The sequence below is a fragment of the Cupressus sempervirens genome, chromosome 10 (assembly GCF_028749045.1).
Source record: "Cupressus sempervirens isolate cs-2001-9-10 chromosome 10, ASM2874904v1, whole genome shotgun sequence".
NCBI lineage: Eukaryota > Viridiplantae > Streptophyta > Pinopsida > Cupressales > Cupressaceae > Cupressus > Cupressus sempervirens.
Window position 1 is genome coordinate 116,125,195 of NC_143127.1, and position 18,035 is coordinate 116,143,229.

General features: G+C 33.6%; 1 protein-coding gene across 1 annotated transcript; it reads right to left on the reverse strand.

Annotated features, from left to right (window-relative positions):
- Positions 1-760: 760 nt before the first annotated feature.
- LOC149532866 (WRKY transcription factor 42-like) lies at positions 761-4,221 on the reverse strand. The gene is made up of 4 exons (XM_089806458.1): positions 4,087-4,221; positions 3,896-4,006; positions 2,283-2,657; positions 761-1,629 (listed from the first exon to the last, which is right to left on the reverse strand). The coding sequence occupies exons 1-4, from the start codon at positions 4,147-4,149 to the stop codon at positions 1,072-1,074; spliced, it is 1,107 nt and encodes a 368-aa protein (XP_089662584.1). The 5' UTR covers positions 4,150-4,221; the 3' UTR covers positions 761-1,071.
- Positions 4,222-18,035: the final 13,814 nt, after the last annotated feature.

The following is an 18,035-nucleotide window of genomic DNA, read 5'->3' on the forward strand; positions in this document are numbered from 1 at the left end:
ATCAACTATTCATAAATTAATGAAATAACTTTTAAATTATCCTTTTGTTATAATCATGTAAAAAAGTTTATAGAACATTTTTTGAATTAAAATTGCCATTAAAAAGTATCCTGAATATTCGAATATAATATTCTTAATATCATTAAATGAGAATTTTCGTAACAGAACTTCGTGAAGATTTTCTCTCTTTCTTAATGATCAAAACTACAGTCCAGGTTCATGCATAATTATTTCTCATTATCGAACATTGTGCTTTTGGCTCACTCTCTACCATCTTATATTCTCCGACTTACGTGAGCAGACGAGACAATGTATGAAAAACAGGACCTGTTCGCATGGCAGCAACTTACATATAAAAAAATATTATATACATTGCTTGTATCCAACGTCTTCAAATCTTGTTTTCTATTGCTTTACTTTTGCACACATATAGCATCAAACATACGACAAAGTCTTATTTCTGCATATCATCCCTACAGTTTTAAGCAGAGACCGTGTCTCTACATATGTATCACATGTTTAAGATATTCTATTCTATAGTTTCCCAATTTCAACAAGGAATAGAAAGTTAACTAAGTCTTCTTAGATTACGTCAAATACACCATTCATCGATTCTTATTTTCACTTGAGATTCTGTATTATGTTACTCGTATTTTTCGTTTTGCTCAACCAACTCATCCTTTAACATTCAAACAGACGAGCCTTTCTGCAACGGCTCTCTGAATTAGAAGTATCTCAAGTAGTGAAACATATAAGACAGTTTGACACTAAGTATCCTTCTTCAAGGCTTTTCAGTTCTATCTCAAAAATACAAATACAACAATGGTGGGCATTGAGTACAAGTCTGCAACATGAGAAATGAACTCTAAAATGGAGATGAAACTTCCTTGAGGCTTTTCTCTCTCCAAAACAAGATACGTCCAGTTGGGTATTAATAAAAGATCTCTTGAGTCTTTTCACTCTTCACAACAAGATATCTCCAGTTGATATTAAACAAGAACATTGAGTATAAATAATAGTACATCACGTGTGTATTATACAGAGGTAGTAAATTTCTACCTTACATGACATTCATCCCTTAGATGTTCCACCCATTTGGAGTATAGAAGCGGCTACGGCAGCAGCAAGTGCTGCAGTAAAATTAGGATCTGATTTGATGGAGGCCACTGGATCGAACCCCAATTGACTAAAATTCGTATTGCTGTTATACGGAGAGCTGTGGATCTGAGAAAAACTTCCTCCATGTGCTTGTGGGCGTGTTGGGTGTGGTACTGGATTAGGGTCAGAAGTGGGGATACGATTGTTGGTGAAGTCAAGAGTGATGGTGGGAGCAGAGCCCATTGAAGAGATGGTGGCAATGGAAGGATGGAAGGGGAGCTCATTTCCTTTATTTTGACCTTCACCACTCTCATTCGAAGCAGCGTTCATGGTGGCCATGGCAGCTGCACTCACCAAATGACTATGATCTCCCTCATAAGTTGTGCTCACAATGCCGGGATCTTCACTGCATCTCTGTACTTGCTTTTTCACTGGACATGACGAAACCGCACATTTGTAGTAAGCTCTTGGCCACAAACTATTCCTTGTTGTTTTCTGTCCATATTTGCGCCATTGACATCCATCGTTTACCTGGGAAAAATAGAAAAGGTCGTCATGTGTCATGAAAAAAATTGACTCAAAATCTGACAAAGTGCTAAAATGTAAACTTCTTTTCATTATATGTGCTACATTGTATTGTAGTTTTATATAGAACTATGAGTCTACGGTGATATCATTAATTTGAAGGAGATTCACTTCTAATATCAATGTGTCAGATCATATCACATGATCTATATTTTAGAAAATGATAATTTAGATCACACTTAAATGTCAGAGAGGAATGTTTCATATCATACTCTACGTTCCAACAATCATAATGTTAGAGAAAGATATTTGAGGGCAGATGTCCATATAGATAAAGGCTAAGTTGGGGTGGGTCTGATTTAGGAATCATAGAGTTCTCACAAGGAGCTCAAGTCACAATTTATAGAAAAATGTTTGAGAGAGACGTCTCTAACATTATGATGATCCATCCTAGAATATGAATCTCTAAAATCTTATAATAAATAAGATAATGCATTTAAAACCTTAATTATAAAATTGAATTCAATAAATTTGTAAATATATGATAACAAGCAATCGATATTGATTTGGTCATAAGTAGTCAAAAGAAGAGATGAATTTAGAGAATGGAAGAGATGCATAGAATAATAAATTAATGTGTTAGAGATATGAAACGTTACCGTGGTTGTCTCTGATCTTGTTCGCACAGTTACAATTTTCTTAGGGACCGGCAATTGCGGATGGTCAGAATTCATGATGGCTGCGTGAGGATTCTTGTTGGGTAAAGAGTTATATTGTTCATATGAATCGCTTTGAACATTTGTGATCTGCTCCAACTCGTAGTTCACTTTTCTCTTCTTACTGGGTAGCCGATCATTTCCCATGGACGATTTGGAATTCTTCTCTTGTGAACTTTCATAATGTGCAGAGCTAGAATCCTCGCTATGATCCGTTGGCTGATGCCCATGTCCTTCGCTATGTGTTTCCTCTTCGTTATCCTTGCCTAGAGTCAAATCCTTTCCTAATGAGCTGGGGAACGACCCCAAATACTCTTCCTGTGAAATAAACACCAAAACAAAACGAATAAAATGAGGACAGTTCACTTTGACAGTGTAACATTTTTCCATCGACTTTGCAATTCACATTTTAGTATCTATAATCTAGACAGTGAATTAGTGAAAGAAAGAACTGCCATGATTTATCATTTAGTATAGCGAGCTTAAAAAACAAAAGAAGTCCTGCTCGATCATAAATATGTTTTCGGAGATACTGCAATCAAGTCTATAAGCTTTCCAATTTAAGATACAAATTAAGACTTTTTCATATGATTGTGGTCAGGTTTATAATGGATCAGACAAGATAATGAGCTAGAAAAGAGAAAAGAGAAAAGTTATGATGATAGATAAAGCTATGATTTCTAATACTGAGTTTAGGGAAATACACAATCAACTAAAAAAAATTTGAAAATTCAGAGCAAAGAAAGATTCTGCTTATAAGTAGTTTACTTAGTCTACCCTATTTTTTTCGGAATTTAATGAATTAAAAAATCTTGAGATGTTTTCATAAATCTCTTTTGCATCAGAGTTCATGAATTATTAACAAGACATTATGACAATGGCTCATACTCCATTATCTATCATGATCAAGATAGGAAGTTAGAGAACATGAAAGTTGTGATGGTAGATCATAGAGCATGATCTAAAATATTGATAAGAAAATAGATAAAAATAATTGAATTAAAAAAAAACTAATCTCAAAACAAATTAGGCAGTCTTACTTTCTTGGTCTATAAGAAAGATCTTCAAAGAGTTAAAACACCCATCAATATAATTAATTTAAAAAATAAAAAATCCTGACGATGGATTGTAAGAACATGGATCATACTCTATAATCCATTGTTGAGACAATGATCTAGAAAAGACAAGGTGATAATGGATCATAGAAAACGTTGATACAGATAAAATATATGCAAACAATTTCAAGACAATTCAAATTCGAAACAAATTCGGCAGTCATTCTCTATAGATCTACATTAAAGACCTTAAATATTTGAGCTATTATCTATATTGAAGATAGTGAGCTAGAGAAGTAAATTTTCATAAATAGATCATAGGATTTTAACAGCATACTCTGATGCATCAAAATAATTAATCACAAAAGAATAAAGCTATACTGATAGATTGCAAGAATGAAATCTAGAAACCTCCCAAAAAAATTAAAACACATCTAACATTTCTCCATTCAAGCACTCTTACATTCTTGGCGTACATTAAAGGTCATCAAAATTAAATACCTGTTTCTGTGTGAGTTGGGCTTGCAAGCTCCGGTAGTTGCCCCTAACAAGATTGATCAATGACTTAAGCTTCTGGTTCTCCTCGCTAAGGCGTCTTAATTCAGCCACAAGCTGTCCATTGAAAATCTGTTTGTAAGACAAGGAAGAGAGGAGAAAAATAGAGAACATAGTCACAGAGACCACTCACGCACCTCATTTCTATGGCAGTCCATTTCATCGGAATTCTCAGAATAGAAAGCCCCAACTTTGCTCATTTTGGCCAAATCTTGTAACACAGCCTCTGTTTGGCAATGGCCTAGCCCGGATTCAAACTATATACAAGTCAGCGGCCCTTCTTATGTCACCAATGACGACATGCGAACCGTTGACCAGGATAATGTATTCAATGGTTCTACTTGTAATGAATTAAACCATTAAATGCGTGACAAATGAAGTGCAAATCCCTAATTTCGCAACGTGGTACAATTAAGCAGTCAAACCCATTCTAAGAGTTTGTTTTGTTTTACTTCGTCACGCCGCTCCCGTCATTAAAATAGTAGATAAAATATGCAAGAGGGTGGAAGGGACCCTGTAGAAATGGCTACTAGTCTTTGGGAGGGAAGAAAAGCGTGGTGCATTCATTGTACAATGACATTTTAGGGTTTGGGAGTCAAGAGTCAATAGCCCACGGATGTAGACCAGGGAAGGGAAAAGCGGTGGGTTTTCTCTCATCCAGACTTTGAAAAAAGTCGTGTTTGACGAAAGGCGATTTTTCCGGGGTCTGAACACCGGCCACAAACTTGCCTCATGGGGAACGTTGGGAAAAGTCAAGCGTCTTCCAAGCACCAAATCTGATCTCTTCTCTCCCTCACCCTTACATTTTGTTACTAGTCAACGTGGGATTTACAAGTTCAATCCACTTGAGTTGTACATCAAAGTAAAACGCTCATGATTAGCCTACTAATCTATACAGTAATTTTAATGATTCATTGGTATATGTCATCACTATTACACATGATGGCTCTTAGTCTCGTTTAGATCTATACATGGCTTCTTTCCATTTTAATTTTTTAGGCCAAACCAATACATACTGGTGGGCCTTCCTCCGATTACATCACACCAACCAAATAACTTTAACTAGTGCAAGTGAGTTTTACCAGCATATCTGCATTTAGAAAAAGCTATGTACAAAATGTTTAATATATATCAAATGAAATCTAATATAGAATCCAAAACAAAAGTGATTCTTTATTATTTTTTTCTAGTTCGTCCCTACGTTCCCACATTCCTAATTGTATTAATTTTGGGATCAAAGGTTTGTGATGTAATTATTTAAATATCCTTTTTTTTTCACATTATTTTTTTTGTATTTTGTAATTGGTGGATGGCAATTTTGTGAGGGTTTTAAATATTTTAAGAGGAAATTATAATAAGAGAAAATCGTATTAAGTGACACTAGTGCATGCAGACTTATTTAATGTGTTTATGTAGAGGATAGAGAATTCACAGAAGATATATATCAAGTCCAATGCATTTACAATATGTCGATTGGAAGTCATGCATAGAAATCTACTAGAAATTTTCATTGACAAGGTCTATAGTTGACAAAATCTAGATATATTGAATGCTTCAACATGCCAGCACATGATCAAGCAAGGTATTTCAGACATATGTTTTATTGAGTATATTTATGTTGCCCTTTTCAAAACCTTCAATTTTTGAATGTTAATTTTTCTTGACAAAGATTGCCCCAGCGCCCCAGTGAGCTTACTAATAGTGAACGTCTTTGAAATCATTACAAATTCTAAATGATTGAATCAATGTGTACAAATTTTAGGTTGTTAAATCTCATGTGAGTTGTTTTGTGCAAGGGTAAATTAACCATGATGTGAGATTTTATATAATTTTAAAATTTCTTGTTTGCAATTCCTAAAACGACGACTTCTATTTGCGGCTACTTCAATAAAGTGCTCTAATTTCTTTATGATTCTTCTTGTCATTTACTAGAGGATGCTCTTGTTGAGTAGAAGAGTGGTTGAGGATCCTTATTTAAACATGGCCACAATCCATCTAGTGAAGATTTATGAGAGAGCAAGGTCACTATAGCAACATCTAGAGAAGAGCCTCTAGAAGAAAATCATAAAATTCCTTAATATCTACACATCCTTCAATATTTCCCTTGTTGCAGCTTCCTTCATCCCCCCACTCATTAGTAATTCAACCCAACTCACTCTAGTTCTCCATCTTGCATCTTTTTTTGGGTACCCTCTAAAATGGTGATTGTAAAAATAACAATCAACCTCAAATATATTTGTCTAGTTATTTTTACCCTCCCTTTTGTAGGGATATCTTTTCCTTTGCAAATAAGAGAGACTATGTTTTGAACTATTATTTAGTGACTCAAAATGAGCTTATGCATCCTCCATTGCATTGCAGGGATGCAACACTCTGAGGAACCAATGGTTGGTGGCCTCTAATCCAAGTGTTAGATCTTTACAACTAATTTTATTTTTATCATAATGTAAAATCTAAAATAGATAATTCATTGGTGTAATACGAAGAAACTTTTTAGTGATTTCTTCTCATGATGTAAATAATCTCCTAATTTCAATGAATTGCAATGCCAAGAATAGATAACTATGATATTATTTGAGGTTTGGGAGAGTGTTGTCCTATAAGAAAGAGATATCCAAGTGGGCAAGTGTGGTAACAACAACTCTATAATATTTTAGTTTATTTCCCTTACATGTTTTGGATTGGTATTTAACAACCACATGAACTTTCAATAGAGACAAGGAACCAATTACCTTATATTGATTTCATTAGTTGTTTGACTTAAAACTAGGACTGGTAAATCAAATTGTTTTCTACATCTTTGAGTTGATTTTTTCAACAAATCTTTATGCTTGGTACAAGAGATATTGACAAGTAGGAGATATTTTTCCATGAGCATTATCTAATGATTTTTAAGTGTTTTATACATTGTCATGAGAGATGGGTTTGTGTAAACCACTAGACGTATAATATGTGCCAATGTGTTGCACTTGAAAAGACTAAACAGTTAAACCCTGATAGGTAAAATTATTGGTGTAAATAAGTATTTACTATTTAAACTTAAGTTTACTTAGGTTAATGCATTATTTTAATATTTATTTATTAGCCACCTAGGAGTCTGCATACTCTTGTGAGTTGTCATGTTGAAAACATAGGAGTTAGCACACTAATTAAGCACATCGTGTCTACAACCTTGTCATTCTTATCCACTCATCTAGAATGATGGATAAGGCATGTGCTTAGTTGTCATGATGCTTATCTTATTTCCTGGTTCTTTCTAGAGACATTCTAGGTGCTTCTTGAGAGGCCTTTATATATAGACAGTCCTAGTGTGTTTGCACATCATATATTGAACAAAGCAATGTATTAGGACATACTCTGATTAATTGATCATATCCATTTTTGGTCTACAGTTGTGCTTGTGTTTGAATTCTTAGTTCCTGGGTGAATTTTTCCCTGAGGCAAATTCTTAGAAAAACATAACAAGAGGAGTTGCTTATGTAATACATTTTTAATTGGTGTCTATTCATAGGATTTACTCTACGATAAAATGCATAAAGCTACATATTTTTTTCAATTAGCACTTCTTGCATATTTATGAAGAAGTACAATACTACTATTTTTTATTTGGAAAAGTAGAAATTAATGGGTGTTCACCAAAAGTATAATTTTTTATATTGTGGTGATTGATCATGTAGTTATAAGTGTCTAAGATGCATAATGCATTGTAATATTCATGTACATTTTTGCTGGATAATAGAAAGGTTGAAGGCTATGTAGGTGGATGCAGCCCAAGTTTTGGGGTGAACCATGTTAAATCCATATACTGAATAGAGCAATGTATTAGGACATACTCTAATTAATTGATCATATCCATTTTTGGTCTACAGTTGTGCTTGTGTTTGACTTCTTAGTTCCTGGGTGAATTTTTCCCTTAGGCAAATTCTTACATGGTATCAGAGCTTGGAGATTTTCTCATCACATAGCCATTCAAAACCATTCTTGCTTCATAACCTTGAACCGAATCTAGAGTATCACAAAAATTAGGAGCATCTAGAACCAGATTTGACCTTGCCATTATGTCCAAAATGTTGATTCGGTGAAGATCGACTATAAAGTTTCCTACCCTAGGCCAAAGTCGATTGTGAGGCAATTTTTTTTGCAAATCAGCACCCAAAGGACTAATTTACAGAATTGATATGATCATTTCAGATCTATACATTTAATTTTTAGATCTACTTTTTTTTCATCTATATCTTTGCTGTTCTTTTTGGATCTACATTATTTTTCAAAATGTTTTTGGCCATAGGGCCATAGGAGAGATTTTTTGTAGGTGAAGGTTGAAGCTTGCTAGTGCAAATCAGATATTTGCATCACATTTAGAAGGTCTAAGAACCCCAAATCAGATTTTTTTTCATCCAAATCAGACGTCTAAGGTAAAATCTAGAGCCATTTGATTTTTGGAGGTGTGGCAACAATTCAAAAAAAATAACAGCAACAGCGATTTTCAAACAACGATATCTCCCTCATATGGAATCCTTTTTGCAAGCAATTCTTTTTTGTTTTGGGGTAGGATTTTGTAATCTACACATTCATGCAGGAATTTTGACATCTCTATTTCTAAATTTTTTTGCAACTCACAAATCTCAATTTTTGTCACTTAAAATGCTTAATACAGGCTCATCTGGACTTTAAATCAGGTTCCATTTTTTTTGAAAGTGCAATTTTTTTTTCTAGTTTCCACATCTATAATCATAGTATAGGTTTTGTAGATAGAAATACTACTTTTAAAAATAGGTCCTAAATTGGCGAGTGGCTATCAAGTGGCTAAATCATACATTAGTGGGGGTTCTCTCATTCATTATTCTTGTTTTGTGGAGGTCACATTGATTGGTCCATCATATAAGAGGAGTATTGTTCCATGTGTTGGTATGGTATTAGACCCAAGTTGACAAACAACAACTATCACACATGGAGTGATAGACTCCTTGATCATCTTAGAAGAGAGCATAAGGAAGTATTTCCTTATTTACATTCCAACAAATTGATCTCTGACACTAAAGAATAACCACCTATTGGCAAACTGATTATTATCATTCTTACCAGTCTCTCTTGTTCTGATTATTGTAAGTTGGTTTCCAAGATATGGCCACCACATGATTATTGGATGTATCTTTGGGAGAAGTATGGAGATCCAAACATTACTCCATTACCAAAAGATATCTTACCCTTTATTGTTGCTACATCCTCTTCAGATGAGATCACTCCTCCAGCTCTTGTTTCTCCTACTGATCATGTTCTTGCCACAAATGCTTTGAATTCAGTGTAGCAGGACCCTTTATGTGTTCCTACTCTACCTTCATGCGATGACTTCCTTTCTACCCTTGTAGGCCTATTCATGGAGTCTCACATTGAAGATGTGGGAGACACTATTGGGAATATTCATCTTCTTTTTGAGGCAAATTCTTCATTCACTGCCATGGTGATAGATTCATGTACTTCAGCACATCAGGGTACACATGGTCTTCTAGGTGATGACTTCTTGACTAATATTCAAAGTTTGTTCATGGAGTCACACACAACAGATTTGGAGAAATTATTTGATGATTTATCACTTCTCTTTGCTGAGGATGATCCTTCTACATTTATTGCAAGGGCACACTCTGATCTTCATGTCCATTCTCTACATAATCAATCTTTCTGGGCTAATGTGATTATGGATACTTATGTAAAACATCTGCAGGAGGTCTCTTTGTCATTTGAGAAGACTGTTGGTTTTTTGAAATAGGTTCTACATCACTCCTTGTTTGATCTACACTTCTTCTTAGCAATTTTGGAGGAAGCCATCATCAATATCAACACAGGGACACTTGAACAGGTTTTAGAGATATCGTTCATCTTAGAGATTCCTTCTCCATACAAGGGATGCATCTCCTTTTTACCCTTACATTTGTTTCTTCCAAAGTGGACGAACATCATTCAAAGGTCATGGATTAGCTTCTATGTTGGAGAATTTCTCACTTGTCGACACACTACTTTTGGGGGGGAGGCAGAGGGGGGGGGGGGGGGGCAGGAAGGGGGGGAATACCTCATCTCCTTCATCTCCTTTTTGGGGGGACTTTTTCCTCTTAGGGGTTTTTGTCCTTCTCCATTTCTCTCTTATATATACTTGATGTATGTTGTTATGGGGGTGTCTAGATTACTCCATCCATCCATGCATCCCTTTTCATCTCTCTTTTTGGGGGAGGGTTTTTCCCATGAGGTTTTCCCTCTTTCCATGCTTTATGAGAAATTTGCATATCATTATGTACATGGGTACCTAACATGTCCTAGTACCCAGGACCCATTTTGCATTTCATCCTAGTTTCATAAGCTTAAGGGCATTCCTCTATGTTGCACTTAAGGGGGGGTATTCGTGTAAATAAGTATTTACTATTTAAACTTAAGTTTACTTAGTTTAATGTATTATTTTAATATTTATTTATTAGCCACCTAGGAGTATGTGTACTCTTGTGAGTTGTCATGTTGAAAACATGAGAGTTAGCACACTAATTAAGCACATGGTGTCTACAAGCTTGTCATTCTTATCCACTCATCTAGAATGATGGATAAAGCATATGCTTAGTTGTCATGATCCTTATCTTATCTCCTAGTTCTTTCTAGAGACATTCTAGGTGCTTCCTGAGAAGCCTTTATATATAGGCACTCCTAGTCTGTTTGCACATCATATACTGAATAGAGAAATGTATTAAGACATGCTCTAATTAATTGATCATATCTATTTTTGGTCTACAATTGTCCTTGTGTTTGAATTCTTAGTTCCTGGGTGAATTTTTCCCTTAGGCAAATTCTTGCAAAAATATAACATGAGGAGTTTTTGATGTAATACATTTTTAATTAGTGTCTATTCATAGGATTTACTCTACAATTAAATGCATAAAGCTAAATAATTTTTTCAATCAATGCTTCTTGCATATTTATGAAGAAGCACAATACTACTATTTTTTATTTGGAAAAGTAAAAATTTATGAGTGTTGACCCAAAGTATAATTTTTTATTATGTGGTGATTGATCATGTAGTTATAAGTGGCTAAGATGCATAATGCATTGTAATATTCATGTACATTTTTTCCGGATAATAGAAAGGTTGAAGGCTATGTAGGTGGATGTAGCCAAAGTTTTGGGGTGAACTATGTTAAATCTGTGTGCTATTTGTGTTCATTTTTATTCTTCTTCTATTTCTACATATAACTATTTATTCTTCTATTGTTCCCAATCTATCAAATCCTAACAACTGGTATCAGAGAGAGGTTTTTTGCTATAGATTGACAAGATTTTGATATTTGAGTGGGAGCAATGGAGGATTCTAGAATCAAGATTGGAAAATTCAATGGCCATAATTTTTAGATAGGGAAAATGCAATTGTTAGATTATCTGTATTAAAAGGATCTATGGAAGTAATTACAAGGAACAAAAAAGAAATAGATAACTACAACAAATGAAGTTTAGGAGATCTTGGATAAGAAGGCATTGAAATCTATTTGACTGTGCCTTGCACCATCTGTAACTTTCAACATGGGTAGAAGCAAGGAGTTGGGTCTCAATTCCATAGAAGTTTGTTGATTGAGATCGTGCATTTTTAGAAATGGATACCAAATTTTTCAAAATGGGTACTTGTTTTAGGCTTGGGTACATGATCTGAAATTTGAAAAATGGGCACCTATTTTTTTTCAAAATCGAGTACCCATTTTTTATTTTCAAAAAATGGGTAACCATTTTTGAAGGAATAAAAAAATTTGTATCTTTTAGAAATGGGTACCCATTTTGAAAAGTAAAAGCTTGGTACCCATTTATTATTATTTTTAAATGGCTATCCATTTCTAAAATAATTAAATTTTGTTTTTTGGGGGGGGATTTTATATGTCGATTTGACTTTTTCAAAATAGGTACCCGTTTTTTGAGTATCAAATAATGGGTTCCTATTTCTTACAACATGGGGCAGGATATTTTTTCTCCTACCTCAAATTTTGGTTTAGGATAGGTTTGGTGAGACTAAGCCTATGCCTTGCCCTCTCAAGATTTAACTAAGGCATTAAACTGACAAATTCACACCATGACATGATTTTAAGAGGGTCTTCCCGATCAAATATTTTTTATGAAATAAAAACCCATTTGAGCTCTCATTGTCTTGATTTTCGAAATATAAATTTTATAGTGCTATGATTTTATTTATCATTTTTGCATTATTTTTTAATGAAAGGTGGAACCTAAATGCAAAATAGTGAAGTTCACTAAAGCTTTAATAACTTTTTTATTTTATAATTTTTCATAAATTAATTTATATGTCATCAATCTACATACAATTCTTTTGAGGTTACAAAGAAAGAATTTTTTTTTTAAAAGTGAAATTTTGATCAAATTGTGGTGTCTGTACATGACAGGTTTTAAAATTTACCTTCATAGCCAATTAATAATTAAGAATAAAAAAGCTATTCATCATCAATCTTAGGTCTATTAGGCAACTCCATTTAAAAGGACTTACAAAAATTCATTTATTTGTGTCAAATGATGGTATCCATACACAAGTGAGTTATGGTCCTAAAATAGGCTTTTTGAAAAAGTAGTTTCTAAAGATCCATACCAAAAACAAAATCTATCATATGGGTACACAAATAAATTGCATAATCAAAAATTAGATTTCGAACACTAAAATTTTTATTTCTGAAGTTTTTTATTATATTCAATATCTAAATGCCTTAAATTTTGACATCAATTGACAAGAAATTTTAAAAATAGGAAAAACCCTTCCACTTTTTGCCCAAAAGTGAGACTCAACTTCTTGCACTTACACACATATCAAAGAAAAACATAACAATAGAGCTGATGGAGATATTGGCTACATTATACAACAAAACATCAACTTTGAATAAGGTATTTCTTATGAAATATTTATTTAATATTAAAATGGGTGAGCAAAGATCTATGACAAATCATTTAAATGAATTTAACATAGTCACCAATTAGTTGACATCCATGCAAATTTCATTTGATGAAGAGGTTAGGGCTTTCTTAATCTTATGTTCTGTGCTAGAAAGTTGAAATAGCTTGGTTATGGCTATAAGTAACTCTGTATTTTCTTCAAGTATTTTGAAATTTGATGAAGTTTTTTGTGTTATCCTACGCAAGGAAATGCGATGTAAAAGAATAGGTAAATATTCAACCTCATCGGGTTCCACTTTAAACATCGAGAATAGAGGAAGAACAATGCAAAAAGGAAATTTGATGAAGTTGTTGGTGTTATCCTAAGCAAGGAAATGCGATGTAAAAGAAATTTGATGAAGTTGTTGGTGTTATCCTAAGCAAGGAAATGTGATGTAAAAGAATAGGTAAATATTCAACCTCATCGGGTTCCACTTTAAACATCGAGAATAGAGGAAGAACAAAGCAAAAAGGAAAAGGGCCTTCACATGACTAGTCATGAGGCAAGTCAAATAAAGGATATTCTCAATCTTTAGGATAGAAATATTATTAGTACTATGGAAAGCTTGATCGCTTGAAGAAAGATTGTTGGTCTCAAAAAACTAAATAAAGAGACAAAAATGAAGGTTACAGTAAGAAATCTAATGTTGCAAGTAATACTTTACAAAAAATTTTAATCTTATGTTTAGATAACATTATTTTTTCATGGGTAATATATTATGGGGCTTCATTCCATTCTACACCCCATAGAAAATATTTTCAAGATTATTTTCAACATGATTTTGGATAGGAATATTTGGGAGATGATGAGCCATGTGTTATTGTTGGGAAATGAAAAATAAAGATCAAGTTGCCAAAAAAAAATGATTGGATATTACTATTGACATACTAGTCAAGTTTGTTATTAGTGACACACACTTATTTAGATTTTGTATAGCTACCAAGATTATTGAACAATTTATAGTGTTCACCATGTAATTTAGTAGCCATAAAGTTCCATAGTTGCTACTAAGTCCTTTGGACTAATTCTAGTGGTTATCGAGTAATTTAGTTAGTGTGAAGTCCAACAGTTTAAACTGTGCATTTTAGTATACGTCAAGTTTATAAATGGTTACCGAGCATTGCAATGTCTACCAAGTTCATAGTTCATGTGATATGAAGCCAATATTAACCAAGCTGCTTTATGCTAACCAAGTGATTCAACATTTTCCAAGTTGCACAATATCTACCAAGTCACTAGTGTAGATCGAGTTCAAGACTACTTTAAAATGATCAATGTGGACTAAGCTTCTACATCTACCAAGTGCATGATGATGTCGAGCATTGAAAATGGATGCCAATTATTAGAACCTCACCAAGTCAATCTTTAGAACCCGAGTATCTTCATGTGGGCCAACTTTGTAATATTTGTGTTAACTTGTATTAAGGATGACTTTGTTGTTTGTATATTTGGATATATATATATATATATATATATATATATATATATATATATATATATATATATATATATATATATATATATATATATATATATATATATATATATATATATGTATATATATATATATATAATCCAATGTAAGAATACGAATGTGAAATATGCATGTGAAAAGTTCAAGTTATGAATGTAGCAGATAAAGAATTGTAAAGGTCGTAACAGTATAAGTAGCAATAGAGACATATTTATCATTGAAAGGTGATCAGTACACTAAGGAATCTCTATCAGAAAACTCAGTTGCAAATTATAGATCTATTGCTTCATCCTAAAGGTGAACCAGTCAAAATCCTTTGACAAGGTAGACCTAATAGTCTTTCATAAATCTCTTTACCAAGTGCATACTTCATTATATGTTTGTAAATCCTCTCACAAGGTCTACCTGGTAGTCCCAATTGCTCCTAATAGGGAAAATCATTAGAAGTGATCAATGTAAGCCTTAATAGGCCAAATATATGCTACAGTACTTAAGTTTGTGCATATCATCCCCATCCCAGTTTTACTTTCTATTTGGAAGGTTTATGGGTCACTAAATCTTTTGTTCAAGTATTATGGATTGTTTCATGTTTTCAATTTCTCATGGATGCAATTAGATCAAATATGATGAATCAAGTGCTAATTGGATTATTTGATTAAAATTGTTAAAGTTTTAGGAGTTACTGATTCACCCCTCTCCTCTTAGTAACTTAGCATAGTCTTGAATATTTCCAACAATTAGTATCAGAGCTGTGTGGTTCTCAGGAGAAAGTTTAACAACTTGAGTAAAGATCAAGGATATGGAGATATTTAGACTTGACAAAGATATTGACAATGAAAAGTTGGATCTAGAAATGGCCATAGCCCAACTCAAGAAAGCTAAGGACCAACTTTCCCAATCCCTAAAAAGAAGAAAGAAACTTGCAAATCAAATTAATGACCATCTTTACATTGGAGAAAGAATTGAATACTTTCACCCTTCAAGAAACTCAGATGGAGCAAATGATGGAATCAAGGAGCTCCTACAGAAGAATGGTTCCCTACAAGAAGAAGTAAGAAACCTGAAAGGAGAACAAGAAATTTAGTCAATAAGGTTATCCGAAGTCTTGGAGCAAAGAAACACGATAAAAGAAGAAATGGATGGAAGGAACAATGAAATCTAGAACCAATCCCTTCAGTGAGAAGACCTTATTGATCAACTCTCTAATGCAAATGATGAAATCATGAGCCTAAGATTTGAAAATGAAAGAATGATGAATGATCTAAATTTTGAAAGGAAAATAAATGAAAGAATAAAAAATGAACTAAAATTTGAAAGACAAATCAATGAAAGATTGAGTAATCATCTAAACTTTGAGAAGCCAACAAATGAGAGAATGATGAAATATCAAGTAGACATGGATCAACTAAGTGAGCAAAACTACTATAGGAAAAAAGGAAAAGTGGGAATTGGATACAAAGAAGAAGGTGAATCCTCCAAACAAGTTTCTCAAAAGAATCAAAGACCCACTTGCAATCACTGTTGCAAGACAGGTCATACATCAAACAAATGTTGGAGCAATGGAAAAACAAAATTCAATGGAAAATACTACATTTGAAATTAGCATGGTCATAGGACTAATGAATGCAAGGAGAAACTAAGACTTGAAGGAAACTATCATAAATGTAAGAAACATGGACACAAGGCATCAAAATGCAAAACAAAGACATTGAATCTTGCGAAGGAAATTGTAAAAGCAAGATTTGGTTGCAACTACAATACCTGGTGTAGATGTCATTATTGTGGAGAATTTAGATACATTGGTATGAATTGTGTTAAACTTCATATGAGAAAAATAGATATCACCAAAAGATGTTTCATTTGTATAGAACTTGGTCATCTTGCCAAGAATTGTATGAATATTGGTAGAATTGAAGATGAGAAGCAGGCAAAGGCTGATAACATTTGAAAGAAGATGAGATAGCAATGGATTCCTAAGTCTACCAAGGATATTGGTCCAAGAAATGATGGTCAAGTCACTCAAGCATTGAGTGAATCTACCATTTCCAATTAAGTTCTCAAGGAAGAACTAGAACTGAGCCATCAAAAAAGACATCCAAATCAGTTCCAATAGAAAGGATACAAAGATCCAAATCCCTATACAAGATACAAAGGGATCACTAAGCAAGATCAATGTTAGTTATTACCAAGTTACCTTCTCTACTGAGTAAGGTTGGGTCATAGACTCTATCGAGCAAGGTTGGGAGTAACAAAGGCACTTATGGTTACCGAGTCATAAAGATTTCGTTGAGTAATCAATGCTATGTAATGGATGAGAGTCTATCAACACATCTACTTTCTTACTATACATTAATTGCAAAATTTTCTCAAAAGGGGTGGAAATAAATTTATTAGTTACTATGAATTTTCAAGTGCTATTGCGAAGAGGTATTTTTAGTGTGATCAAAGAAACTTCGAGAGAATTTCCAGCAAAAGTATTTTGAAGTTCTCTCAAGCTACCAAGAAAAAATGGCATCTAGCAGTAGCAAGGTCAAAAGAGGGTCTGCCATGCTGGTGTTCGATACAATTATTTAATTGTGTGTTGTCCTTGATGTTACACAAATGCAATATCAGTTATTAGTCAGAGTCTACTGAGATTAGTTAGTCAGCAAGGCAAAAGATAGAGTCTACCAAGCTCAGTTGGTCAGCAAGGCAAAAGACAGAGTCTACTGAGCTTAGTTGGCCAACAAGGTGAAAGATAGAGTCTATTGAGCTTAGAAGGTTAGCAAAAAAGGTTTATAGTGTGTACCAAGCATTCTTAGGCTTTACCTTGTGCAGAAAGTTGTTACCGAGCTTTCAAGGTTAAGCAAGACAATTCAATGTCTACTGAGCTTACTCGGTCATCAAAGGGAAATATGGCAGAAAATAGTTCTTACTGAGCTCTCATGAACAAAAAAGGAAAATAGTTCTTAGTAAGTTCACTTGGTAGCCAAAGGATTTTGCAGATATTACAATGTTAAACGAGTTGAGATAGTTAACTCAGGAAATTGTTTCTGGAGCAGTGTTTACCGACTAGGGTCAGCCAATGAAGGATTTCATTATTTTGTGAAATAAATTTTATTTGTTTAATGTAATATTTGTAGCTGACTGATGTATGATTTATTGGTAAATGTAACTTATGAATGAGTCAACTTGATAATCTAAATGGTATATATAAGAAATCAAGTTGTGAATTCTAAGTGTATGATGAATTTGATGTGAAATAAATGTGAAGAACGATTGATTATTGTGAGAGTAAATTTTGAAGGATAATCAGAGATCATTGAGGAGCAGCAAAGCTATATTTGATCAAGGAGGATCTATTGGTGGATAATAGAGATATCTAATCAAAAAATTCAGTTGCATCATATTAAGGTTAAGTCATTGTTACTTTCTAACCATTGTAGCAGTGATTTCAAAATATCTTAACAAAGTTGGTTTAGTAGCCATTTTGTAAATCCTCTAACAAGGTGATAGTTTAGTTGAATTGTTCTAAAGACCTCTAGCAAGACCACTCTTAACAGGGTGATTAAATCCTCTAATAGGGTCACACCTAATAGTGTGTTTCATAACCTTTAACCAGGTTGGCTCCTAACAAGGCTCACTTTAGAAGAGTGAAAATTGGTAGGTAGTTA